General features: G+C 45.5%; 1 protein-coding gene across 1 annotated transcript in view; it reads left to right on the top strand.

Moving 5' to 3' along the window:
- LOC309545909 (bromodomain and WD repeat-containing protein 1-like) overlaps positions 1–26962 on the top strand; it is a 348182-nt gene that overhangs the window by 25339 nt on the left and 295881 nt on the right. The window contains exon 2 of the mRNA XM_082245330.1: positions 17223–17281. Within this exon, the coding sequence (XP_082101456.1) occupies positions 17223–17281 (59 nt within the window). The remainder of the gene's footprint in view (positions 1–17222; positions 17282–26962) is intronic.

The following is a 26962-nucleotide window of genomic DNA, read 5'->3' as shown; positions in this document are numbered from 1 at the left end:
GACATGAGAGGACGAGAGAGAGAGAGAGAGAGAGACATGAGGACAAGAGAGAGAAAGACATGAGAGGACAAGAGAGAGAGAGACATGAGAGGACAAGAGAGAGAGAGACATGAAAGGACAAGAGAGAGAGAGAGAGACACGAGAGGACAAGAGAGAGGACAAAAAATTGGCAAAATAAATGGAAAAAATGCGAAACACCGCGTTCGGTATTCGGCCTTCGGCCTTCGGCCAAACATTTCATTATTATTCGGCTTCGGCCAAGAATTTCATTTCGGTGCATCCCTAATATATATTTATTTTATACCATATATTTTATATGTGCACTTGTCACTTTTAGACACCTATGCACATATTATAATTTTGATGCATTTTTATATATATTTATTTATAATTTATTAATTTGCAAACAATAATTTTTATACACTGTATATTTCTATTGCTTTATATATACCTAGGTCGTCTTTGAATCATATATTTACTGTTAATATCACCGTCTTGGGATCATACACAGATATTTAGGATACAGTAACTTTATGAATACATTTTTTCACAGATCTTTATTTTTTTCATTGATCGTTTGATTTTACTCATACCACATATTTATATCACCCTTAATCATATTTTACACATTTTTTATATTGGGCAGCGCCATTCCCATATTTCCCCTTCATTATTCTTATAGTCTCTGGACTATAGTTTAGGGAGGCAGCAGCCTATCATCACATTTTTATCCAAATATATTGCCACAAGCGCGGAGTTTCACTCTATACTCTATTTTATCTGGTTGGCAACTTTAGCCATTGGGGAATTCAATTTTTTGTTTCTGTATTGTTCCCACCCCTCATGATATACTGCTTTGCGGCATCCCTTTTAAGGGCTATACACACTATAAGATTTTCTGAAGACTTTTTCCTTTAGATTTACCTTTTCTATGTAGTGCAAGGGCCTGCCAGATTACATACAAATTGAAAGTGAGTGTTAAGGTTTGACCTCATATTCTATGGTTTTGGTAAATCTAAAGGAAAAATTCTTCAGAAAATCTTAGTGTGTATGGCCCATTAGTCTCCAGACTAGATGGCGCTGCGTCTGTTGAACGATAGAGAAAACTAGATTTTTGTTAGAACTTACCGTAAAATCCTTTTCTCTGAAGTTCGACAGACACAGCACCCGCCCCTCTATTTCTATGTTTGGTTGTTTTTCTTTTTTACACTGCTTGCAACGAAACTGATAATAGCAGTGCCTACTAGGACAGCCCCCATAGGCATGGACAAGTTTTTTTCCGCCTAGTGTCTATCCCTAGAAGGAGCATAACCCTATGACTCTATGAATAGGAAGAGCTGCGTCTGTCGAACTTCAGAGAAAAGGATTTTACAGTAAGTTCTTACAAAAATCCATTTTTTTTTTTTTTCACGTAGTTGTCCATTTCTAAGATATTTCTAACACACATGTACATAGCAAAAATGACACCCCAAAATACACTCTGCCACTCCTCCCGAATATGGCGATACCCCATGTGTGAGACAGCCTAGCCACATACAAAGGCCCAACATGCAGGGAGCATTATCATTTCCTGACTACCCATTACAATTTTATAAGGCGCTGACGTGCATAATTACAGCAACTCTTTGCTCATGGAGCCGTCAGAACCGAGCGATCGGCAGTGTTCGATCGCTCAGTTCTCAGTGTAGAAGCGCTGGGGGACCGATGCAGCATCAGACTGATGCTGCATCCACCTACATAAGTATAATACTGGGAAAACCTTTCAAGCCATACATCTCTTTAAAGTGAAGCTACAATGAAATAGGAGGTCCAAATTGCACTGATCTGTTCAAAGCCACACTGGTGTGGACCAGGGCTTATAGTTATTCTGCAGCTTTGAAATGGTGCTGAAGTAGTCCAATTTTAAAGCTACAGTTCTTCATATTTTTAAGGAAACAATAAAAATTTTTCATTAGTCAAAAAAAAAAAAAACCCCGTCAGATAAAACTAAAAATAAGTATCGGTAATTGGTTCAAAAAAGGTATTGGTACTCTGTCTTAAAAAAACAAGTATTGGTGGATTACTAGTAAAAGTAACACCCGGAGTAATGCTTTCTTGTGTTCTAGCCATTGGAGCAAGTATAAAAGTGAAAACCTTGTAAAACGGTGGTCTTTTGTTGGTCTACAACAGGTGTAACAATTCACCAGTTTTTATTCTGCTTGGTAAGCAAAAGCTATCTAACTCCTAATTTCTGATGGCATAGTCGGTTAGTACAGTATTTACAAGAAGGGGCATTTGCATGGTCTGATATTTAAGATCCTGGAAGTTGCTAAGTATGATGTGGTCATGAATGACAGGGCACTATCTATTGGGCCAATGATACGTTGTGAACTTAAAGCGGTGCTCCAGCCCCCCCACCAAAAAAAAGTCAGCAGCTACAAATACTGTAGCTGCTGACTTTTACTATTAGGGCACTTACCTGTCCAGGGATCCCATGCTGTCCTCACTCAGGCTGATTTGTTTACTTTGCTCTCAGCTGCGGTGAACTCAGCAGGAAGTGGGAGCGGGTACCTGTCAAAACCACAAGGTGCCAAATGTGGCACGGGGGGGGGGGAGGCAGATAAGAGGAGCTTCCCATTTAGGGTGAAGCTCTGCTTTAAGACCTTAGACAGACTTTATTTTCCTGGTAGATCTCCCTGCTCTGGAAAGGACTTTAAAAATCTCACAACACATGTAATGCAGAAGCATGTGCTTCCAATGGCTTTTGGAATGTTACGTCCCAGATGAAGAATTTGCCTCACCAAACATAACCTTTGAATGGTAGACCTTGTGCATGCAGGCATCGGAACGTGAAAGAGCAATGTTTACATCAAGCTTGCATAACACAAAATACAAACTATTTTTAAGGCTTTTAGCAGGCTTCAAGCAGTTTTGTCAAATCCTTTTGAGAGGTTCACACCAAACCGTGGTGCGGAAAAGGCACTTTCTGGTCGTGCTTCCTGCACTGCAGGTGAACATGCTGCTATTGCAGTCTGTATGTGGGTGCCAATGAATTGGTAATGCACTGAAAATGCAGTATGTTAGCGGGCACCAGATTGCATTAGGCCTGCACGATATTGGAAAAAAAATATATTGCGATATTTTTTTTTCAAAGATATATATTGCGATATTGAGGGACCCGTCAATCCAGGCTAAAGTCAACAAGGGATTGGGAAGGATACTGGGCAGGTCAGGGTTAATAATGGTACTCTCAAATCAATTACTCAGTCTCAGTGACAGTGTGGAATCGATTGGATTATTCAGTGACAGTCTTTCTCACAGTGGTGGTAGGAGGCTGGAGCGGTGGACTAGGAGCCGGGAAAGGATCACAGCACAGCCGCATACACTGACTCACTCGTGCACTGCAGCCCGCCCCACACGTTCAGTGAGTCTCACTCTCCGCCCTAGTTTTCTCAATGGCACATTCATGGAACCAATCACGCCGTGAGTAGCAGCACAGCGAACCAATCAGGTGTGCATGCACGCGTGATTGGTTAGCTGTGCAGCTGCTCACGGCGTGATTGGTTCCCTGAATGTGCCATTGAGAAAACTAGGGCGGAGAGTGAGACTCACTGAACGTGTATGGCGGGCTGCAGTGGGATGGATGTGTGAGTTCTCCTCCGAGTCCCTGCCTAACAGAAGTCTATGAGTCGTCCTCCGAGTCCCTTCCCCCTGCCTATGCAAAATATCGTGACCTCGGCGATATGAATATCGCCTACGGCCGCAGAACTATAGTCGATATCATATCGACTATCGTTCAGCCCTAGATTGCATGATACTGTAGTACCAAGCAGTTTGGCACAGTGCATTTCCACGTTCCGATGTATTTGCGGCCTTTTCAAATGAATGGTCTTGCAAAACATACACATGGAAACAAGTGTGTTGCAATGTGAACTGGCCCTTTTTAGTCAAGAAACCTCAGTTCCAGTAAGAGTGTTAAACTTGATGGATGACTTGATTGTCCCTTTAAAGCGGAAATTCACCCAAAAGAGGACTTTCCGCTCCCATTTAGGTTGGGCAATTAGGGGGCAGCAAAACCACCCTAAACAAGCCTCAAGTATTACTGAATTTTACTGAAGCCTGCAAGCCGCGTTCACATCAAGATTTGTATTTAACCTCCCCAGACTGGAGCTCCATGGTGCTTTTAGAATAGCTGATTAGTTTGGCTCTGCAAATGCTTGGTTAAACTTTGCTGCTGTGCACAAGCTGATGTCTGCCTAATATACAAGGCCATAGTGAGGACTGGCTGGCTGTGTTTGCAAGCTTACTTGGAGGGCACAATAGCCAAGAGCAAAAGTACTTGAAAATCCATGCACTATAGGTGTTTAAAATTAATAGAACTGTATTATGAATAGTTTTCAAGTGCAGCATTGTGCATGGAGCCTAAGAGCCGGTTCATACTGGGGCGACTTGTCAGGCAACCTGGTCGCCTGACAAGTCGCCGTGGGTCGCCTGCCATAGATTAGCACAGGACCCGTTCTAATAGGAGCGACACAAGTCGCTCCGACTTAGAAAAAGGGTCCTGTACTACTTTGGGGCGACCTGGAGTGACCTGCATTGACTTCAATGATATGAAGTCCGTGCATGTCACTCCGAGGTCGCGATGCGCGCTGTGCACCGTGACTTCACAAGTCGCCCTGGCAAGTCGGGTCGCCCCTATGTGAACCGGCTCTAAATCTATAAGCTGACACTAGCAGTCTGAATTACGATTTTGACAAGGATTATTGTATAAGCATGTTCTCATTGGGTGAATCTGAATTTCTCTGTCGCTCATTGACAGACGTAGTCCTCGTTGATTAATAACAATTTGGGTTATACTGCCCTCTACAGGAGTAGGACTAGACAGGAAAGAAAACGTTCTGGCCACACCCTAGGGGCAGTCCCAGAGGGTATATCCTCTCACTTCCTGCTACAGCAAATCAGTTTTTTTTCTGTCTAGTTAGGAGTAAGGACCTAGATGCCTTGCTAGGATCTTCGGTCCTGGCAGGATTTTTTTTCTTAGAAAGATTTTTTAGACAGCTTTTTTTCTCCAGTGTTCCTGTGAGATCTTCAAGCAAGAAAGCTGGAACTGGGCGACGGGCTAGATGTTGAGATCCAGTGGTCACCCCAGTTCAGCCTACGAGCGCGTGCAGGCCATAGCTCCGCGCTGGGTCGGCCGCGACATAGTCCCACTGGACGGGGACTGACCCTGCAAGTTAAACGTCTCGCTTAAACGCCAATGACCATGAGTCACGGCGTCCGTATTGGTCGACAGCCCTCCCACCCCGGTGGAGAGGGGTACTGTCAGGAGTTGGCGCCCGCCTGGTTCCGGCATGGTGAGTAGTATGTTCCCCCTTTTCCCCCTGACGGGTTTGTGGTGAACGCGGGCCCCTCTCTGAAATGGTAAGGATGGGTCTCCCTTCTATCCTATAACATGTCACAGATCCCCCTATTTGAGTGTGATTTTTGTGAACAAGAAACCAGGAGGTTTGGTTTGGGAGCTGACAATCTAATGTCATTTCAAAACTGTAAGATGACTGAAGTCAGTGGCAGTACTAGAATATTACTGTGGTAGCATAAGGTATCCTACCTGTCAGAGGTGTTCACAGGGCGATGTCTATGCATGTATAACTGCAGTCCAGATCGCATTCCTCCAGCAAGGGCAGGCTGCCTTCCGACGGCCCACGGACCGCATGCGGCCCGCCAGGGTCCGGTACCGCCGGCCAGGCTGATCACCATCCAGGGTGAAGTTTGTGGGGCCGATGCACTCCCGCAGGCCGCTAGGCCGAATACAGCATCCCGCAGGCCGCTGCTAAGCCGCCGCTATCCTAACAGGCCGCCGCCATTGTCTTGCAGAGCACACGAGGCCGCCATATTGGCGTAGCCTCGTGTCTCCAGCATGGGAGCGGCCATGTTTGAGGTGACCAAACACCTCGTGGAGCCAGGGGGAGGCGCCGGAAGGCGTGTTAAGGGGCGGAGCCGCCTCCTTTACCCAGGAAAAAGGGCCAAAGACTTCCTGTCTGTAACAGGACAGCACTGAGCAAGCTGATGAAAACTTCTGTGCATCAGGGATGAGCCTTGGGGTCTCTCTCTCTCTCTCTGTGGGGTCCAAAAAGGCAGGTAACACTGAGGGGCGCTGTTGCAAATGGGGGATACCCAAAAAAAAAAAAAAAAGTTTTTTACTTTGTCATTTTTTGTCGCTGGCAAATGTCTTGTATAATCATTGACCCTGCCGCATAGGTATCCCCACCTGATCCCCTCAAGGTGGCCGCAGGACCCTCCAGTACCCCACTTGTTTTTAATGCATTATCGGCAGTTTTGGAGTCTTTGGTATCCCGGGTGGAGGTGGCCTGTCAAGGACGGGGATCAAGAAGCGACCCCCGCCTACCCCTATTTTTTATCTGATACTTCAGATACGGATTCGGAGCTGGTCAATGCAGCTGCAGGTCCCTCTTATGGGGCTGTTGTCTCAGGTAATGTCTCCTCAGCAGTGAGGAGAACGTTTCTGCCTCCGCCATAGCACAAGAGTGGTGGATGCACTAGTTGTGTCCGTCCGGGAAACCTTTAGTCTTGAGGTTACACCGGCAGAGGTAGCTGAGACTGAAATTCCTTTTTGGTACTTGTTAGCCTACCAAAAGGGCGAAGGATTTTCCTTTACCCAAATGGGGTTGTTTTGAAACGAACCCCTGTTATTTCCTAACGCATGGCTAGGCGCTATACGTTTGAGGAATCCCTTTTTAAAGGATAGACGGTACCACCTGCTGTCTTGCCACAGACTGTTAGGATAAAGAGGACCTCGTAACCAACGAGGACCTTCCCTTTCTGCTCATGAAGAGTTTGTTCGTTCCGCGAGGGCGGGCGATAAGGTGAAACCCTCCAAAGCCCCTTCAGAGGGTTTTTCAAAGGGCGCTGGTCGGCTAAACAAAAAGTCCGGCTCAGCCAAGCCTGAAGAATACAGCCTGATGCGCTCCTACCCATCTCTGGGGTGGGGGGATGTCTTCACCGGTTTCCGGATCCATGGCTTGCCAGAACCCCGGACTAAGGGGTTCGCGAGGTCATACGGTCAGGATACAGGATCGAGTTTCGATCACTTCCACCGGTACGATTCTTCCCTTCTAACATTGAACGGTTTCAGGGGTTCTATTCGAACCTGTTCACAATGCCCAGGAAAGAGGGCAAGGTGCGTCCAATTCTGGACTTGGAATGTTGGATACATCCTGGGTAAGAAAGTTTCTCCTTGCGGAAAAACTCCAGAAGGTTCAGTCAACGATTCGGATGTTGCTGTCCGTCAATTGGCTGGGACGGATGGTGGCCTTTTTAGAGGCAGTACCGTATACCCAGTCTCATACCCGAATTCTCCTGAAGGAGATTCTTTTCTTATGGAATCAGAATTCCGATTTCCTGGACAATCGGATCCGGTTGAGCGAGCGGACCAGGGAGCCTCCGATGCTCAACCAGGGGAAGTCATTCCTTCCGATAGTATCCAGATTACCAATAGGGTATCGGAAATGAGAGCGATCAGATTTTGTCTGATTTACTGGACCGAGCAGCTCTAGAGCAGCCCGATTCGGATCCAATCGCACAATGCCACGGTCGTGACTTATGTCAAGGGGCACTTAGAGTGTCCTGGTGGCCATCGAAACGACTAGCATCTTTCGTTGGACGGAACGGTTTGTTCCGGATCTCCCCGCAGTGTTCACTCCGGGGGTGGGAAATCGGCAGGCAGATTATTTCAGCCGTCAGATTCTGGATCAAGGGGTATGGCCTCTTCATCTAGAGGTTTTTCACTAGCTGTCCCTTCATTGGGGCACCCCGGATGTGGATCTGTTGGCACCTTGGCTCAACAGGAAGGTGCGGAGGTTTGCAGCTCGCACCCGCGATCCTCTAGCGGACGCAGCAGAAACGCTGATCGCCCCGTGAGGGCAATATCCGCTACGGCATGCCTTCCATCCTCTCAAGTTACTGCGGGAACTTCTTCGCAGGATAGAGGTGGAGGGAATTCCAGTTATTCTGGAAATTCCGGACTGACCTCGTCGAGTCTGGTACGCCGACTTGGTGAGGCTAGTCGCGGACGCTTCTTGGAGACTTCCTCTCAGGGAGGATTTGCGGTCTCAGGGACCGATCTTCCATCTTGCTTTACAATCGCTGGCTTAAATGGCCTGGCCATTGAGACCCAGGTACTGAAGGACAAGGGAGTGTCAGCTTCAGTTATTCCTACCTCTAGTTATACCTCTAGTTAAAGCAAGGAAAGCGACTTCCAGCACATGGAAGTCTTATATTGCGTGGTGTGAATCTTTTGGATTTCCCCCACATACCTATTCGGTGACCCGAATCTTGGTCTGTCTGCAACAAGGGGTTGAGCAGATACTGTCCTTGAGCACTATCAATGGTCAGGTTTCAGCGTTAGCAATCTGCTTTCAGAAACCTTTGGCTAATCATTCCTTGGTGCGGAATTTCATCCAGGGGGTGCGACATCTGGCTCCGCCAGTGCGTGCACCCTTACCGCCTGGGATCTTTAATTTAGTGTGGTCGGTTCTTCAGAAACTTCTCTTTGAAGATATTAGGGAGATTCCCTTGCTTACATTATCCCAGAAGGTGGCCTTCTTGGTGGCCATTACTTCTGCACGCAGGGTGTCAGAACTGGCCGCATTATCTTGACGTTCCCCATATCTGGTGGTTCATAGGGATAAGGTGGTTCTTCTTCCAAATCCATCCTTCCTTCCTAAGTGGTTTTCAGAGTTTTCATCTGAATAAAAATATTGTTACCTTCCCCGTGTCCTAAGACTAGCCATCCTTGGGAGTTTGCATTACACTCCTTGGATGGGGTTCAGAAGGATACACTTGACTACTACGAACTTGTTTTCGTAAGACGGACTCACTTTTTGTGATCACGGATAGCCCTTGAAGGGGGTTGCCTGTGTCTGCCGCGACCATATCTAGATGGACCAGTCAGACGGTGGTACAGGCTTATTCTATTAAGGGTCGGAATCCTCCGTTCCCTGTTAAGGCGCACTCTACTCGGGCGCCTAGTGTCTCCTGGGTCTTCCGCCATCAGGCGTCAGCGATCCAGGTTTTCAAGGCGATGACTTGATCGTCGGTTCATACCTTTACAACATTTTATAAAGTTGATGTGATGGCATCGTCAGATGCCTCTTTTGGCCACAAGGTTCTGCAGGCCGCAATCTGAGGAGACTGTTGGTCTACCTCAAGGGTTTGTTGGGTTTTTCACTTAGGTCTCATCTTTTTGCTCGATGAGTCCTTGATGCTTCTGGTTGGCTCCGGTTGGGCCTTCTGGATTTTGATTTCTGTTATCCCACCCCTCATTTGTGGTACTGCTTTGGGACGTCCCGAGTTGTTGTTAATCAACGAGGACTACGTCTGTCAATGAGCGACAGAGAAAAATTGATTTTTGTAAAATCTTACCGTAAAATCCTTTTCTCTTAAGCTCATTGACAGACGTAGTACCCGCCCCTCTGTTTTTGAGTTGGGTTGGGTTAAATTCTCTAAACACTGCTTTGTGACATAACTGATTTGCTGTAGCAGGAAGTGAGAGGATATACCCTCTGGGACTGCCCCTAGGGTATGGCCAGAATGTTTTCTTTCCTGTCTAGTCCTACTCCTGTAGAGGGCAGTATAACCCGAGTTGTTGTTAATCAACGAGGACTACGTCTGTCAATGAGCTTAAGAGAAAAGGATTTTACGGTAAGATTTTACAAAAATCCATTTTTTTTGTGCCTGTGCAGAGGGAATTGTTCTACACTTTAGGGTCATCTGGCTGGTATTTTAGTGGTTTGATGGGTGAAATTGGGCATTGTTGCTAATGTTATTTAAAGGATAACTAAACCAAAGAACAAAAATGTGGTAAATTGAAACTTGAGCCTCCTACACACGATAAGAATATCGGACAAATTATCTTTTTTTTTTTTTTTTTGGGCATGCTAGTCTTGTATGGAAATCCAAAAGGTTACTAAAGTTTTGAAAAGTCTCGTATGACAGAATACAGCTTCAGAAGTGATGTATTGTAATGTGTTCTTTGGTTTCTGAGAATGTGTGGTCTTGGTCACACAATTTTTTCCATTGAAATACCATACTAATTACCTGAAAATAGTTGTGTTATTGTACGAGAGTTTCGCGCTTGTCCCTTCCAATATTTTCGCACAAAATGATCGGCTCTCAAAAGCTATGTATTAATGATCAGATTATCGGACGATTGCTCCGGAGGTGATATTTTTTTGGCCAATTTTTCTAATCGTGTGTACTAGGCATTACAGTCCTCTGATGTAGTGACTGCTGTGTAAGGTTTTTTTTTTTTTTTTTCTCAATACAGAAAATTTTTTCTTGTTGGAAATGCAAAGTCCTTTGGGTTGCACAGAAGAATATCTACTTTCCCAGCTATCCTCTGTAAACTATTAATTGCGCTGCCCCACATAACATGGAGATGAGAGATGGATATGTTTGTTGTCCTTATCAGAAGAGCAGCCTAGGGTGACAATCGTTTCTTCCATAGATACAGTTGGTGGAGTTACCTGGCCACCAAGAGAAGGCAGTGTTATTTACAGGGTTACTAGGTAAAAAAAAGCAAAAAGCTTGGAAAGAAAAAAAACAAAAAATAAACACATTGTCTACGCCTAAAGCCTCGTACACACGCAACGATTGTTGGCCGTGAATTTTCGGCCAACGTCCGATCGGCCGATTGTCGGCTTGTTAGTATGATGCTTCCGACAGCCGACTCCGACTTTTCGGCCGAACAAAATCTGGTGTGCATGCTATAAAATTTTTGTTGGCCGTCAACAGAATGGCCGATTTTCCGTCAGTCAGTACAGATTTCGGCAGACAAAATTCAGATGAGCAAGACTGGGCATGCTCAGAGAAGAAAAAACACACGGAAGTTAACCAGCACATGACATCACTTCTGAAGTTGGTTTTTGTTGGCCGAGAAAATTAGTGTGCAGTCTAGAGCACATTTCAACCAACACAACACTGGACAAAAGACGGCCGATCGGTCGGCCGATAATCGTTGCTTGTGTACGAGGCTTAAGGCCGGCCACAGTCTGTTCCAATCTCAGCCGGTTCAACAGATTTGAATTGTGTGTGCAATCGATTAACTTGGGTACAACCAGCCTGCTGGATTTACTTGCTGCTATAGCTTCTAGCGATAACCACGTGGGGGGAGCCGTCTCGCCAGGAGGGATTCCTCTGTCAGCACTGTCTGTGTTGATGGGGAATTGTGCAATTTTTTTTCCTGCAACCACAGGGAAATTTTCAACGTCTGTGGCCTGCCTAAGGACTGGAAAGCTGCAGTATAATACATCTTCAATTTTGAGTTTAGATATACTTTAAACGGAAAGGGTTTGCACTGCTGGGCCTTTTTTTCTTTCCCTGGAAAAGATGGCCGAATTTCATACATACTTGTGAAGGGTGACTCTTGGGGAAAGTCAATAGCAGTTGCCCAGGAAAATCCCCAGAGTCTCAGGCAAGAGATATCTACCAGACATATGAACGTTGCTCAGCCTGGCCACTCTTCGCTGTCTATTCTTGCCTTTTCATACCTTTTTTAGATGCCTACAAAGACTAGAAGAAAACAGATTACTGCAGTGATAATCCTTTGCTAAATCTTTAATCAGTTTTCCTCTATTGACCCAGGTCTGTGTTTTGAAGAACTGCTCTTCATTCTTGTTAGAATGTCAAAAATATTTCCCTGTGTCTAGTGCAGGGCTCGACAAATTTGCTATGAATCTAGGAGCCAGCTAAAAAAGTTAGGAGCCAGTTTTTTTTTTGGTAGCGTGGGTTGTCAGGGCAAGTAATTTGCGCCCCCTAACTCACTTACAGCAGAGTGGTCAGTCAATAACTCCAATGTAACGCATTACGTCAAGGTTATGGGCTGGCCAGAAAGAATGACATTAAAAACCTGTTATAGGGGAAACTCCTTTTTATGCTAATGCATCATGACTGCGGCATGTAAAATACCCTCATCTGCTGCCTATTGTAGCTTAAAGTGGAGTTCCACCCTATTTTTATACTTACCTCCATCTTCTCGCTCCGGGTCACCTGAAAAAGAAATGGATAATCGCATATTTTTTTTTTTTTTACTTACCTCGTAGCGAAGAAAAAATACTTACCTTACTTCCTTCTTCCTCGGCCGCGGCCCGTCGTCACTTCCTGGCTCTGCAATGATTCCTGGGAGCTGGACGTCATAGCTCCCAGGAATCATTGCGCCTGCACCGGCCCCGACGTCAGTTCCGGGTCGCGCGCGTCATCCCCTTCTAAACAGCTTCTGGGCATGCCCAGAAGCTGTAGAGGGATGACGCGCGCGACCCGGAAGTGACGTCGGGGCCGGCGCAGAGCATCGTGGGACCAAAGAAGGCGGAAGAGGACGCAGAAGAGGATCTCGCTGGCTTCAAGCTGCCCACATCTGAGATGGCAGCGCTGGACAAGACGTTTGCAAGGTAAGTATTTGTCCTAACAGGTAAGTGCAACCCGGGACAGATCAGAGGCTAGCCATTGTGGAATGCACTAGCCCTGACTGTCCCGGGGGTATTAAAAAAAAAAAAAAAAAAAAATCCAGGGTGGAACTCCGCTTTAAAGAGGAAGTAAACCCTCCTCGGGAAGTTGTACCTATAGGTAAGCCTATATTAAGGCTTACCTATAGGTACTGTAAATATCTCCTAAACATGTACCGTTTAGGAGATATTTACCTTTAATGCAGCCAGTGACGTCACTGGCGCATGCGCTCTGAAGGAACGGCTGATCGTGCCGTTCCTTCAGAGCCCCGTGCCGTGACCGTCGGCTCCCGCGCGCGTGCGCGGGAGTGACGTCACCGCGGCTCCGGCCAATCAGATGGCCGGATGCCGCGATCCCGGAAGACGGGCGACAGAACATGTCGCTCGTCATACAGGTGAGTGAGCGGCACGGCGGGGGCTCGTTCTAAGGTAAGTATTGCATAATGAGCTAATATGCGATGCATACTAGCTCATTATGTGTTTCTCTTGCAGGATGTAAAAAAAAAAAAAAAATTTTAAACGGGTTTACAACCTCTTTAAGGGTGGCTGTTGGTGGGTGGCAAAAACATGTCTTTACAGCACCCAACTGCACATCTAAATAAAGCCTTTGTGACATTTTAAATAAAACAAACACAGAAAAGGATGAAAGAAGTATTCCAGCGCTGCTGATCTTCTGTTGCCTCTTTGCAGCTACTTCCTGCCTGTGGTGATTGTTGATAATACACAGGGCTTTATCAGAGGACATAAAAAGATCATTTTAAAGCATGCCAGCCTCATCTCCCCTCCTCCACCTCACAGCACACCTTAAACAACTTTGCACTATTAGAACAGCGGCTCAGTGTGTCACAGCATGGAAACATGAACACACACACAGGCAGCCCCCGTGCTCTATCCTCCACCAGAACTCTCCCCCCCTCCCTCATAGTAGTTACTGTGACAGTCTGCCTGCTAGGTCAGGTAAAGGGCACACAGGCTGGCGGGTCCCCCTCCTCCTCCTCACTCTTCTCCAAGGTCTGAACTCCCGCTGTGGTCCCTGGGGGGAGGAAGACCAGCCTGATAAGGACGCTACGGGCAGCAGAAGAGAGCTCAGAGAGCAGCCATTCCGGACCGTGCTCTGGCAGAGGAGAAGAGGCCCGCCCCCTCCCCTCTCATGTTACACACAGCCGGACTTCATATTACTGCACGGCTCCAGGGAAAACACGGAGACCAGGGAGGGGGGAGAGCGAAGCATCGGCTGCCTGACACTCTGAGCTGCGTGTCCGGGCAGTCAGTCAGGAGTTGCAGAGAGTGGGCTGGCCGCAAATCAGGAGCCAGGACGCGGTTTCTGGTCGCCATGGCGACCTGGCGACCGGGGTTTGTCGAACCCTGGTCTAGTGTATGTACAGATTTTTTTTTTTTTCTTTTTAAAAGCAGTATTAAACCCAAAAGCAAACATTTATTATATTAGTTTACCGATTCTTAGATGAGATGGCTGCATTTGTTTTATTTTTCATGCTTTCTTTCTTCTCTTATATTTGCAGCTGGTGATCCAGCGAGTAAGTCTGTTTTTAAAAAGCTCTCCTGCAGATGTAGCAGTTACATGGATGAGACAAACATTTAACAGTGACAGGGGTGCTTAAAATGATCAGCTTGTTAACCTTTATCCCAAAAGGAAAAACTGTTCGCTGTAACTGCTCATAAAATATTAACTGGACTGGAGTATGGCTTCAGTTTGTTTGGTGTATTTAAAGTGGAGCTCCAGGTTTCACGAGAAAGTCAGTAGCTACAAATACTGCAGCTGCTGACTTTTAATAGAAGTGCAATTACCTGTCCAGAGATCCCACAATGTTGGCACCCTGAGCCTGTTCTTCAATCGGCTTTCAGGTGCAGACGCCAGCATCTGTAGTAAGGGAAACAGGAAGTGTTTTCTACTGCACGTACACGAGTCCTGCTGCCCTTTCTTTCTTTTTTTTTTTTTTTTTTTTTTAAAAGGTATTTTTATTAATCCAAAACACCAAACAAACGTAACCGAACAGATACAGAGAAGGAATGTGTTACATCGGTCAATACGGCATATAAACGGAGAGTGATCAGATAAACTGACATACCAAATGCAATCAATAACCAGTGCATGTAGAAAACTCCCCCCTTGCACCCCCTCCCGGGTGTACACACACACACACACACACACACACACACATATTTTTTTTTAATTGCAACCCCTCACACTTTGCATAGCCCCACTGCCCTTTCTGAATGGTCCCCCCGTCTTCTGGGATCTGTGTGTGTGTCTCAGAAGGCAGCGAAGGGGGGAGTAGGAGGAGCTGCACATACTCGTAGATCTCAAGCGATCTTACCTGGAAGTGGGAGCGGGTACCTGTCAAAAGCAGGTACCCGCTGACCCCAACAAAGTGGCAAATGTGGCGGGGGGTTGCAAACAAGCAGAGATACCCTTTTTTGGGTGGAGCTCTGCTTTAAATCTGCCCAAATATCTAGTATACCCCCCCCCCCCCCCTTCCAGACTGTCCATGCTACTGTCTGAAAGAGACCACTGTGCTCTTTCATCCAGAGTGGGGGCACTCTAAGGGTCGGTTCACACACAAGTACAGCTGCTTAGGAGGTAAACCACTGCGGTTTCCTCTCCAGCAACTGTCCTTTTGCCGTTGTTGTTGGGGGCATTGTGGTGCACGATTCAGCACATCACGGGGCTCCCTCCTTCTTCTTTTTTTTTTTTTTTTCTTTCCTCACTTAACATTATCTGAAGTTACACTACATGTTACTGCTGTACATTTAAAAAAATAAATAAAAAGGCGTGTGATACGATGAATCGCACACCACACCGCCCTACTGCAACTGCCCTACTGCAGCCACAATGTACAGCTGCTGGAGAGGAAACCGCAGCGGTTTACGTGATGTAAACATGCGATCCTGTACAGTGCGCTGTAATAAAAGCAGCATGTCTGCATTTTGTCGCAGCACAGCTCTGTACTGCATTGTAGTGTGAATGGGGGGCACAGGAAGCAATCGTTTTCTATGTGTCTTTGGGGTGACAGGCGTTTCACAATGCTGTTGATGGCGGAATACCTCCGCCTGCGCTATTCTATTCTGATAGCAGGAAGTTCACCCCCGTCAGAATACAATGATCACTGCTGCAGGCTAAAGCTGTCGGCAGTGATCGTACAAGTGTGTATGGCTAGCTATACAGTAAATGCTTTGACACGGGTACTGTTCTCGCTAGCTATTTATTTACTCAATTATCTAGGAATTTGTCAGGAAGATATTTGTAACATATATTTGTATTGGCTTAACAAAAGGGCTTTTATTGTGTCTGTAAAGTTGCTGATGAATGCAGATGTACTCTGTTTAGCAGCTACAAAGTTTTCCTGTAGAGTCTCTTGCTGCTCACAGGTGTTGCCCTCTGGTAACTAAAATATTTCTTAACCTGCATGCAACAGTGTATAAAGCTGGTTATACACTATGCCAGTTTTAGCCAGTTCCTGATGAACTGTCTGAAATTCACTCCTTGGTTGGCCCTGTTGTCACTGCCCTCCTGCACCGCATTCTTCGATCGAAAAATTGAAGCAGCTGGATGGAAATTTGCAGCCAAAAAGTGGCTACATCCAATCAGATGCACCCACACTCCAGGCATTGACAGGTAGCTGCAACAGTTGTCAGCATATAACCGGAATGGCAGGAGATTAATCTTGTAGATTTATTTTTTTTGAGTGTGTATGAGTGTATGGCCAGCTTTAGGCTACATCCACATGAATGAACAGTAAGTAAAAGTGCTGTGCAAAATGTTGGCTCACTACATGCTGTAATAAATAAAATCCATTTGGGGGAGTGATTAAAAATCTTTTCAATGTGGACCCTTTTTTTTTTTTTTTGTGATGAATGATTAGAACTTCTCAAATGTTTTGTTGCTTCCTTCCCTTTCCCTTTCTTATTTGGGTGTCACAGAAGCAGGGATTGAAGCCCAGCTCCGGCAAATTTTAAAATTATCCCTTGCGGTCAGACTGCACCCACTCTGCAAGGGTTAATTGCTCATTCTGTCTAGGAGAGAGAAGAAACACTTTCTTACTCACCCGATCCTCCACTCTCCCCGAAGATCGTGTTCCCCAGTGCATAGGCAGTCAGCTGTTCCTCTGTGTCATGTTCAATGCAGGGCTATGGACCTTGCTTTGATCTTGATGTCAGGACCCTAGACATCTGGAGCATGCAGGAGAAGAAATGGTGGGGACCAGTCCAGCTGCGAGAGAAGCTGAGGATTAAGAAAATGTATCTTTTTTTTTTTTTTCTCTCTGCGCTTACATCGACTAAGCTTTAATCAAATAACTTCTGCAAAAGTGTTATTGGCAATAATCTCGATAAATCTGTCCCCATGCTTCTAACAGCTATACAAATGTAGACACATTTTGGAAATTGTAAGTTGTGTGTAACCACGTGTACCCCTCAGCATGTGAAAGATGTCAGTGATAAGAATAGTGAGGACACAGTTCATTACCCACCCTGACTTAAATGATTTTAAAGCAGGGTTGGCACTGTCACAAAATTAGTTATCCAGTATTTTGCATTCAACAATCTACTCACCAGGCCAATAAAAATTTACACAATGTTTTAAAAGATTACATCTGAAGATCTGTGCAGAAAAATGTTTGTACCTTTCTTAAAGAACAACATCCCAAGTATTAGCAGCATGGACGCTTTCCTTGTTTTGTGTAACTTTTTTTTTTTTTCCCTCCGCAGAGCTTTACTTCTTGATAGCGCGATTCCTTTCAAATGGACCTTGTAGTAAGTCTGCAGAGGTAAGTTGGATTTATTTTGCTAGTAGTGATTTCTACAGCAGTAGGTGCCTTTTTCTGTTGGCAGTGCAAGCAGATTCCTGCCTACGTAAAAATGGCAGATGGCTTCTTGACTGGACTCAGTGGCCTCTGAATTCAACATTTCCAGGCAGTCAACTAACTACACTGAGATACGTTCTTTTTACTCAGAAAATGTTTTTTGTTTCCATCGATAAAGTTTTCAAGTTTATACATCTTTGACAGACAGGGCCAGTTTAGTGACCTCACTTTTCTTTACTTCAGTTAAACAGTGCAGCTATCCCTACCTCCAGTATATTGTTGGACAGTGAATGAGCAGCAGCATAGTGAGCTCATCCCTCTTCTGTCAACACATGTGCATGAAGCAGAAATCCAAGTAGATAAAAGCATCCAGTAGTGCAATTTTGTATTTACTAAAAAAGCTATTCAAAGTTTGTAAAGGTAGCCCGCACCAATATGGTTATTTTTCAAAAATATATGAATGCAAACTTGTGAGTTCCCGACAAACCACCAGAGATAAGCAGAGAAGAAGTTGGAGCACCATGATCCTGATTTCTCATGAAGAGATAACGGCATACGGAAACCTTTTGGGCATTCCTGCATTTCATCAAGCTGACTGTAACAAATTAAAGTACATATAAAACTGGAGACCCAAAATGGCATTAATGGGTTACAAAGTAATTACTGGTTATACAACTGAAGTCAAAAGTAACGAGGTGTATGCACTGATCCCTAATTAGAGTTTAGCCAAATGATTCCTGCTCCAAGGGAAATCTGAAATGTGATACATATACACAATATTACTAAAGGAAAAAAGCTGAGATTAAAGTTAATGACTTAACCCCTTCAATGACAAGGTATTCAATTCAAACATCTGGTGAACCTACCTACGTTTTAGTGCTAATGCTATCACTACCCCTCCTAGACTTGGCGACCTGCTCAAGTATAAGTTTCAAATCAATGTGTGACCTCTAAAAACAATGTTTGGAAACAGGGAGCCCAATCTGTTTGGACCTGATCGAGTACCTGTCCTTTCAAACTGTCCCTAATTTTCTGAGTAGTTTAACCACTTTAAAAAAAGATTTCAGGGACACTTCACTAATTTGTATATGTTACCTGGCATAGCAGTTTAATGCCATATCTATTTGACCACTCTAAATTGATATATTTCTGTATATTTTAGGTAAGGCTCCATTCACACCTGAGCGTTTTAACGCCTGAAGCAAAACGCCTGTAGCTGAAAAAAGTACATGAGCTTCTTTTTGGGCTGATTACCAGCGTTTTTGATAGATGTCAATGCCTGCCTCCAAAAAACGCCTGAAAATCGCGGTAAAAATCGCGGTAAAAAATGCTACGCTCAAGTGTGAATGCAGCCTAAGAACCGAATTGGTAAAAATATTGTCTTTAATAATGTTGGTACATTCAGAGCATGTTAAAGTGATTGTAAAGGCGGAAGGTTTTTTATCTTAATGCATTCTATGCATTAAGATAAAAAGCCTTCTGTGTACAGCAGGCCTCCTAATACTTACCTGGGGTCCCTCTAGATCCAGCGAATGCAGGAATTTCTTGGCTGCCCAGGACTCCCCTCTTCATTGGCTGAGATAGCAGTGCCATTGGCTCCCACTGCTGTCAATATAGTCAGCCAGTGAGAGAAAGGGGGCTGGCCACAGCTCTCTGTCTGAATGGATACAGGGAGCTGTGACTCAGAGCTTTAACTCAGATCGGGTGCCCCCATGGCAAGCTGCTTGCCGTGGGGGCACTCAACGCTGCATAGGGCAGGTAAGCATAACATGTTTGTTATTTTTAACTATAAAAAAAAGAGACTTTACAATCACTTTAAAAATTTGTATGTATCTGCTCTCACAGCCCTAAGAAAAGTGTGGGATATTTCACATAGAAGTTGATCAGTTGTTATGATTCGATCTGTTACTGTGGGGTTACATCTGCCAGGATATGCCATATGAAGAAAATGTAATGGCATTTAAAACTAGCAGATGTATGTATGTGCAGGTCATCCACGGTATTAATATAAAGATTGCATCCTTCTTTACAATATTGTGTGTATCGTTTACAGTTTTCAAGTTTAAACATAACTTCTATCAAAAGATCTAGTTAAACATTTCTTTCTTTTTCGTTCAATGAAGGACACAGCTCTTCATCTTCTTGACCGTAGGGTTATACTGCCCTCTACAGGAGTAGGACACTAGGCAGAGAAAAAGCTTTAGCATGTCTATGGGGCTGTCCCTGGGGGTATATTCAAACTTACTGCTATAGGTATTCAGTTTTTTTTCTGCCTAGTCAGGACCTAGTTCCTTGTTGGGATCTCTGGTCCTGGCAATTGTTTCTTTTTACATGGATCAATTTGTGGCGTTACCCTTTGGTCTCGCTTCCACTCCCCGGGGTCTTCACGACAATGTTGGTCCCGGTTCTAGCATTACTGCATTACTGCATCAGCGGGGTATCTCTGTACTGGCGTACCTGGACAATCTGCTTTTACGAGCAGTCTTCACCTTGTTGGACAACTTGGAGATTATTCTGCAAACGCTGAGGGAGTTTGGTTGGCTTCTGAAACTTCAGAAGTCTGCCTTGGTTCCTTCCACAAGCCTAGTCTATCTGGGTCTGACTCTGCACTCGCCATCAGCCAGAGTGTTTCTTCCTCGGGAGAAACTTCAAAAGTTGCAGGAGGCAATTCAGATTTTGCTGTCTCTTCGGACTTGCATGCAGCTGTCCGGGTGGGGAGGCGTCCATGGCACAGACTGTACTCGGGGGGGTCTGGTCTCAGGAAGACTACCGATCAATGTACCTTGATTAAGCACAAGATGTATGTGTGAAACGGGTCTACGAGACTTCATGCTGGTGTCTTTGGTGTCATCACTTGCAACTTTTTGGAAATAAAGGTATTTGAAACCTATTGGAATCCCTGGATGTGCGGCTATTTCTTTTCCTACAAGTGTTCCCACGGAGGCGGGCCGGGGCCAGCACTCTATTGGATATCCTATCTCCTGGCAATCACCACACACTATACATCTGGAGCAGTGTCTTTCCTTTCTTCAGTATCCATGTACTGGAGCTCCGAGTGATCAGACTTTGTCTTGATCATTGGACAAGTCATCTTTAGGGGTGTCCGGTGCGTATTCAATCAGACAATGCCACCTCCATGGCCTATGTCAATCACCAAGGGGGCACAAGAAGTGTCCTGGCAGCTCGGGAAGTTGCCAGCACTCTAAGGTGGGCAGAAAGATTAGTTCCAGCCCTCTGTGCTCTGCACATTCCAGAGGTGGAAAAATGGCAAGCAGACTGTCTCAGGCGTTAGAGCGGAGAGAATGGTCTCTTCATCCGGAGATGTTTCATCAGTTGTGTCTCCGGTGGGGTACTCCCGAGGTGGATCTGTTGGCCACTTGCCTCAACAGGAAGGTTCAGAGGTTTTTGGCATGGTCTCGAGATCCTTTGACGCTACAGATGCTTTAGTGTCTCCTTGGAATCAGTATCGTCTGATTTTACGCCTTTCCTCCTCTCCAGCTTCTGCCAAGACTACTACGCAGGATAGAGGCAGAAGGGATTCCGGTCATCCTAGTGGCTCCAGACTGGCCTCGTCGTCCTTGGTACGCAGATCTTTGTACAGCTGGTCGCCAGTGCTCCTTGGAGACTCCCTCTCAGGGAAGATCTGCTGTCCCAAGGGCCAATCTTCCATCCTGCCTTACAGTCGCTGGCTTTGACGGCCTGGCTGTTGAAAGCCAGTTGCTGAAGGACAGAGGGTTGTCTGACTTGGTGATTCCTATGCTGTTAAAAGCTAGAAAATCTACTTCTAGGAAGATTTACCATTGTACGTGGAAGACTTGCATTGCGTGGTCTGATTCCCTCAAGGTTCACCCTTGTTCCTTTTCGGTGGCTCAGGTCTTGGCTTTCCTCCAATGAGGGGTTGAGCAGTGCCTGGCCTTGAGTACCATCAAGGGCCAGGTCTCGGCCTTGGCGGTTTTTCTTTCAACGCCCGTTGGCCACACATACCTTGGTGCATACCTTTCTCCAGGGCGAGACACTTGGTTCCTCCAGTGTGGTCTCCATTGCTGCCGTGGAACCTCAATTTGGTGTTGTCAGTTCTCCAGAAGCCTCCCTTTGAAAATATTCAGGAGATTCCCCTGCTTGTTGTCGTTTTGGTGGCCATTACTTCGGCGTGCAGGGTGTCTGCATTGGCGGCGTTGTTTTGTTGTTCACCTTACCTGGTGGTTCACGGGGATAAGGTGTCCGTCGTTCCTTCCGAAGGTAGTCTCTGACTTTCATCTGAATGAAGACATTGTGTTGCCCTACCTGTGTCCCAAGCCAAAGCATCCTAAGGAAGTTTCCTTGCTCTCCCTGGATGTGGTTTGGGCAATAAGGGTGTATCTGGCAGCTACGGTGTCTTTAAGGCAATCTGACTCACTCTTGTCCTCACGGATGGACCTCGCAAGGGACTGGCTGCTTCTGCTGCGACCATTTCCGGATGGATCAGACACTGTGGTTCAGGCTTATTCTATTAAGGGTCAGGTTCCTCCTTTCACTGCTTTAATGCGCACTCTACTCGGGTGCTTAGTGCCTCCTGGGCCCTCTGCCATCAGGACGTCAGTGATGCAGGTTTGCAGGCGGCTTACCTGGTCATCTGTACACACATTCACAAAGTTTTATAAAGTAGATGTGTTGGCATCTGCGGATGCTTAATTTGGCCGCAAAGTTTTGCAGGCTGCTGGTTTAGAGGACATTTTTTTACTATTAATTAGTTTCTGTTGTTTAGAGCAGTGGTCCTCAACCCTTGCCTACAGGGCCCACTAACAGGCCAGATTTTACTGTTAGTGGGCCCTGTAGGCCAGGGTTGAGGACCACTGCTTTAGAGGACTTGTCCTCTTTGAGGGTTTTTTTTTTTTTTTGCAGGTGAGCTCCAGTTGTTGACAGTTGAGCTCCAAGTTACCTGGTTGGCTAGGTTTAGCCTTGGGGAAGTTTGTTTTTTCTGCTGTTCCCACCCTTCATGTTTGACACTGCTTTGGGATGTCCTTACGGTCAAGAAGATGAAGAGCTGTGTCCATCAATGAACGAAAGAGAAAATTGTATTTTTGTCTTACTGTAAAATCCTTTTCTCTGATGTTCAACGACGGACACAGCACCTGCCCCTCTATAGAGTTGGGTCTTTTCCTTTGACACTGCTTGTTACAAAACTGAATACCTATAGCGGGAAGTGGGAGTATACCCCCAGAGACTTCCCCATAGGCGTTTTCAGACTTTTTCTCTGCCTAATGTCCTACTCCTGTGGGGGGCAGTATAACCCTATGGTCAAGAAGATGAAGAGCTGTGTCCGTCAATGAACATCAGAGAAATGGATTTTACGGTAAGACAAAAAGGCCGGTATACAAGGTTTGAATCTCGGCCCGTTTAGCTGGAAACGGCCAAAATTTGAACCGTCATTGGGCAGGCCAACGTACCAAGTTGACCGATCATTTTGGGTACAACCAGCCTGCCGGATTTTCTTCCGATTATTGAAAGGAGCTACTATAGCCGTTACCGATAGGACCGCTTTCCCTGCCCCCTCGCCGGGAGATGACGATGATTGATTACCCTGTCAGCACTTCCTTGGTTGATGAGGGTATCATGCAAAATTTGCACCGTGTATGGCCAGACTAAGACTAGGGTGCCTTTCACACTTGTGCACCTTTGCCTCACCTTTTCAGGACGACAAAAGATTAAAGCTATTCCTTAATAAATCCTATGTAAACACTGTGGTTTTAAAAGCCCTGCCTGCAGCATCTTTGGTGCAGTTTTTCAAAAGCGCACCAAAAAGACACCTTCCATTATAAGTCAATGGGAATGCATCAAAAGTGCATCAGTGTGTGAGGCCTTTAAGCTGTGAAAGGGCGCTATATGATGCGTCTGCAACCCTCTCTTTTTTTAAGCGTTAAAAAAAAAAAAAAAAAAAAAATTCAATCTTTGTTATATACCATATTAAACTGAATCTGACGATGTGCTCCATTGTGCTCTTCAGAGGTCAGTAGCCATCCAGTTTTGGGATTTAGCAAGTTTGTATCAAAGTACATCTCTGAATGAAGAGAGATCTTGGTTGAATTTTGGAGAAAAAAATCTGCTGTATGCCTGATGTATGTTTTAGACAGAACCAAAGAAGCTGGAACAAATTGGCATCTAACGTTGTCACTATTGGCCTGCCTGATGGATGGGTTGGAGGCTTGTGCACTGTAGGCACTTTGTAGAATACGGGGGTAATGGGATATTTCACCCATAGATATTTCGAAATTTCCTTAGAAATCATATCCAAAATATAACACTGCCTTTTCTTTACGTGATATTAAAGGAGTTGTAGAGGCAAAAAGTTTTTTGTCCTTATGCATTCTATGCATTAAGATAAAGCCTTCTGTGTGCAGCAGCCTCCCTAATACTTACCTGAGGTCCCTCTCTGTCCAACGAAGTTCACGAGTGTCTCAGCCGTCTGAAATTCTCCTTCCTGATTGGCTAAGACATAGCAGCGGTGCCATTGACTCCTGCTGCTGTCATTCAAAGTCAGCCAGCCAATCTGGATAAAGGGGGTTGGGTCGGGGCTACGTGTCTGGATACAGGGAGCTTTGACTCAGCTCGGGTGCCCCCATAGCAAGCTGCTTGCTGTGGGTTCACTGAAGGGAGGAAGGATCACCGAAGAGGGACCCGAGAAGAGGAGGATCTGGGCTGCCCTGTGCTTATCCACTGCAACAGAGCAGGTATGTATAACATGTTTGTTATTTTTTTAGGAAAAAAATAGACTTTACATTTTTAAATTTGTGTTTTTTTTTTTTTTTTTTTTTTGCTAAATGTGCTGCCAATAGACTGGGCATGCTCTTGCAGCTTTTATTTTATTATTTTCTTTTTTCTTTTCTGAGTTTCCTTCTCCTACTGCCCCCCAACTACTGATATGTAGGTTCCCTCTGTGTCTGCTGGCACCTATAGTCTCGCTGGAGCCTCCACTTTTCTGTACAGTCTATATAGATCCTATGATGACACGCATATTAATTTTAGCTTTATGGCTGATGCTCATACCTCCCCCCCCAATAGAGCATACTCACAGAATGTTAACTCTGCAGAGGATACGTTAATGAATGTCAGTTTCCTGTCTTCGTATTGCATGCTGGGATTGCTGGCTGAATGTTGCCCCACTTGCTGTGATGTCTGTGTTTCCTGCCTTCTGTGTGTCTGGCTCTAGGATTTCTTGACACAAAACAGGAATGGTGTTGAACGTTTGTAGCTCTTTAAAAAGTAATGCCAGCAGAGGAAGGTGTACATTTGGGTCCCACAGATGAAGCACTAGCAGTAAATATACTGTTTATTTCCAGGGAAAGCTGACCATTTTAATGCTTCTCAAAAAAACGGATATTCACATCTGGTGTCGGCATCAACAAAAATTGACTGGACCACAGTGTCTAGGCTGTAATCTCCTATAGTCTCTTCTGAGGAGAAAGGAGACACTGCACCTAATTTTTCCCCAGCTCTGTTTTCTATAGGGTAGAATAATGGTGCCTACCCACAGTGGGTATGATGCACAAAGTTTTAATGGGCAAGGGGGAGAAGGGGGCGAGAAAAATGATGGTATCTCCTCTTTTCTTTTCACAGAATGTCTTGTATTCTGTGAAAAGGATAGAAGGCTTTTTATGAATGGATGAGAAGAGCGGGAGAGCATACATTATTCTGCACCGTACACTAGCCAGAACTGTCAGGCACCCCAAGCTCACAGCTACCAGTGTCCAGCATTGGTTAAAAATGTTAGGTTCCCGACCCCCTCTCCACAGCCAATCTCTTGTGGCTACCCTCTTCTCAGCGCCGTTCTCTTGCTAACCCAATTACCCGTCACAGCATGCACCTCTGGGACAGGCTCAAGAGCCGATACTCCCTCCAATCTCTACACAACCCATTGCTCTCCTTTCTTCATAATCCATTCTTCGCTCCGGCCTGGTCCTCCCCATCAGCTTTCGCTAACTGGTCTAGGGCCGGTGTCCTCCCAGCATACCAATTTTTCTCTTCCACCTCCTTCAAACCCTTCCAAATGCTCTGTGAAACGCACCACCTTCCCCGCTCTGAACTTTTTCGGTATCTACAACTGAAACATTTTTACGCTCCATGTACCCCCTCCAATCCAACATCCTGCAACTTTTCCTCTTTCGAGCGTACCTGCAAATCAGACTCACACAAACTTGGCCTGATCACGGAGCTTTATTCTCCTCTGCTCTCCCCAATCTCCTCTGCCCCTCTCGCCTATGCTACGAAATGGATGAGATGAGTGACCTTTCCCTTTCTCTTGATGATACAGACTGGGAACATATCTGGCAGGCAACTAAATCCTCCTCACCGAACGCCGCAGCTCTAGAAACTAATTATAAGGTACTCCCAAGATGGTACCTGGTCCCAGCTAGAATACACAAATTTCTTTCCCACTACCCTCCACAATGCTTCAGAGGCTGCGCATATGCAAATTTTGTGGGATTGCCCCATAGTTCAATCTTTCTGGTCTGCAATGTTCCGGATTCTCTCAGAACTCTTCGACACCTCTCTGTCCCCCCGATCCTTTTTATAGCCCTCTTGAACCTGAAACCCGTCGCTCTGACGCACCGCCAATTTAAACTACTTCTTCATGTCACCACATCAGCCAAGCAGACCATTGCCAAGGCTTGGAAAACCCCCTCTTTATGCGTACTCGCCACTAAACACAGGATTACCCAAGCCATGATTCATGCCAAAATAGGTTGTCCTCCAAGACACAGTTCCTAAATTTTAAAACTTATGGACTCCTTGGATTACCCATTTCCAACCAAACAAGTAAAACTTTGGTGCAATGCGCCTGTCCCCTGCGCTCTGAGTGGTGCAATCCTCTATTCACCTCCGCTACGAACTTGCAGATGTTTGAGAACTATTGACACGGCAAATCTGGAAAGCTTCGGCCTTGCAGCACCTTTCAAGACCAGGGTAGTCTGGGACCACTAAAAACGACAAACCAACACAAGGGCGCACCGGCCTAGTGCATTATCCTTAAAAGTTTATTAAAATAATGGAATAAAAATTTTCATTGCTGAGGACTCTCTATTTTGTCTGATATGCCTTTATCAAGAACCCATTTCCTACCCCCTGGCCTTTACATTACTTTGATGCGTCGATGCGTCCATGACAATATTCTAGATCATGATTATTAACTTTTTCGGCCTTCAGTCTACCGGTCTGTCCCTCCCCTGGGGGGGACACATGCCCCATGTCTTCTCCCCTTTACTCGTCCCTCCCCCCTTCTTTTTTTTTTTTCTCTTTTCTCCCCCCTCTTCCTTCTGCTTTTTTTTTTTTTTTTCTTGCCTTCCAGGCAGCCCTCAATTATTTCCACCTCTCCCGTGTACCACAGTCTCCCAGACTCCCCTTGCTCTCTGGCATTGTCCCCCTCTGGGGTGCCAAATAGCTACGTTTTTTTTTTTTGTTTCACATCCCTAGTGGGAGATGACACCAACAAATTTATCTCCCCTATGAATTGCATTTTTCTTCCCGTTTGTTACTGTACACCCCTGTTATACATTGTTTGTTTAGTGATTTTGTTACGCACTTTTACCATGCCACAGTTGAGCAATTTATTGTTGCTGAGTCCATGTCATTGGTACCTACTGCCTTATACTGTGTTCTGTGCCAAACTCT

The sequence above is a fragment of the Pelophylax lessonae genome (genome assembly GCF_965119305.1).
Source record: "Pelophylax lessonae genome assembly, chromosome: 2".
Lineage (NCBI taxonomy): Eukaryota > Metazoa > Chordata > Amphibia > Anura > Ranidae > Pelophylax > Pelophylax lessonae.
The sequence above is the reverse complement of the archived record's forward strand: the minus strand, read 5'-3'. Positions and strand labels throughout refer to the sequence as shown.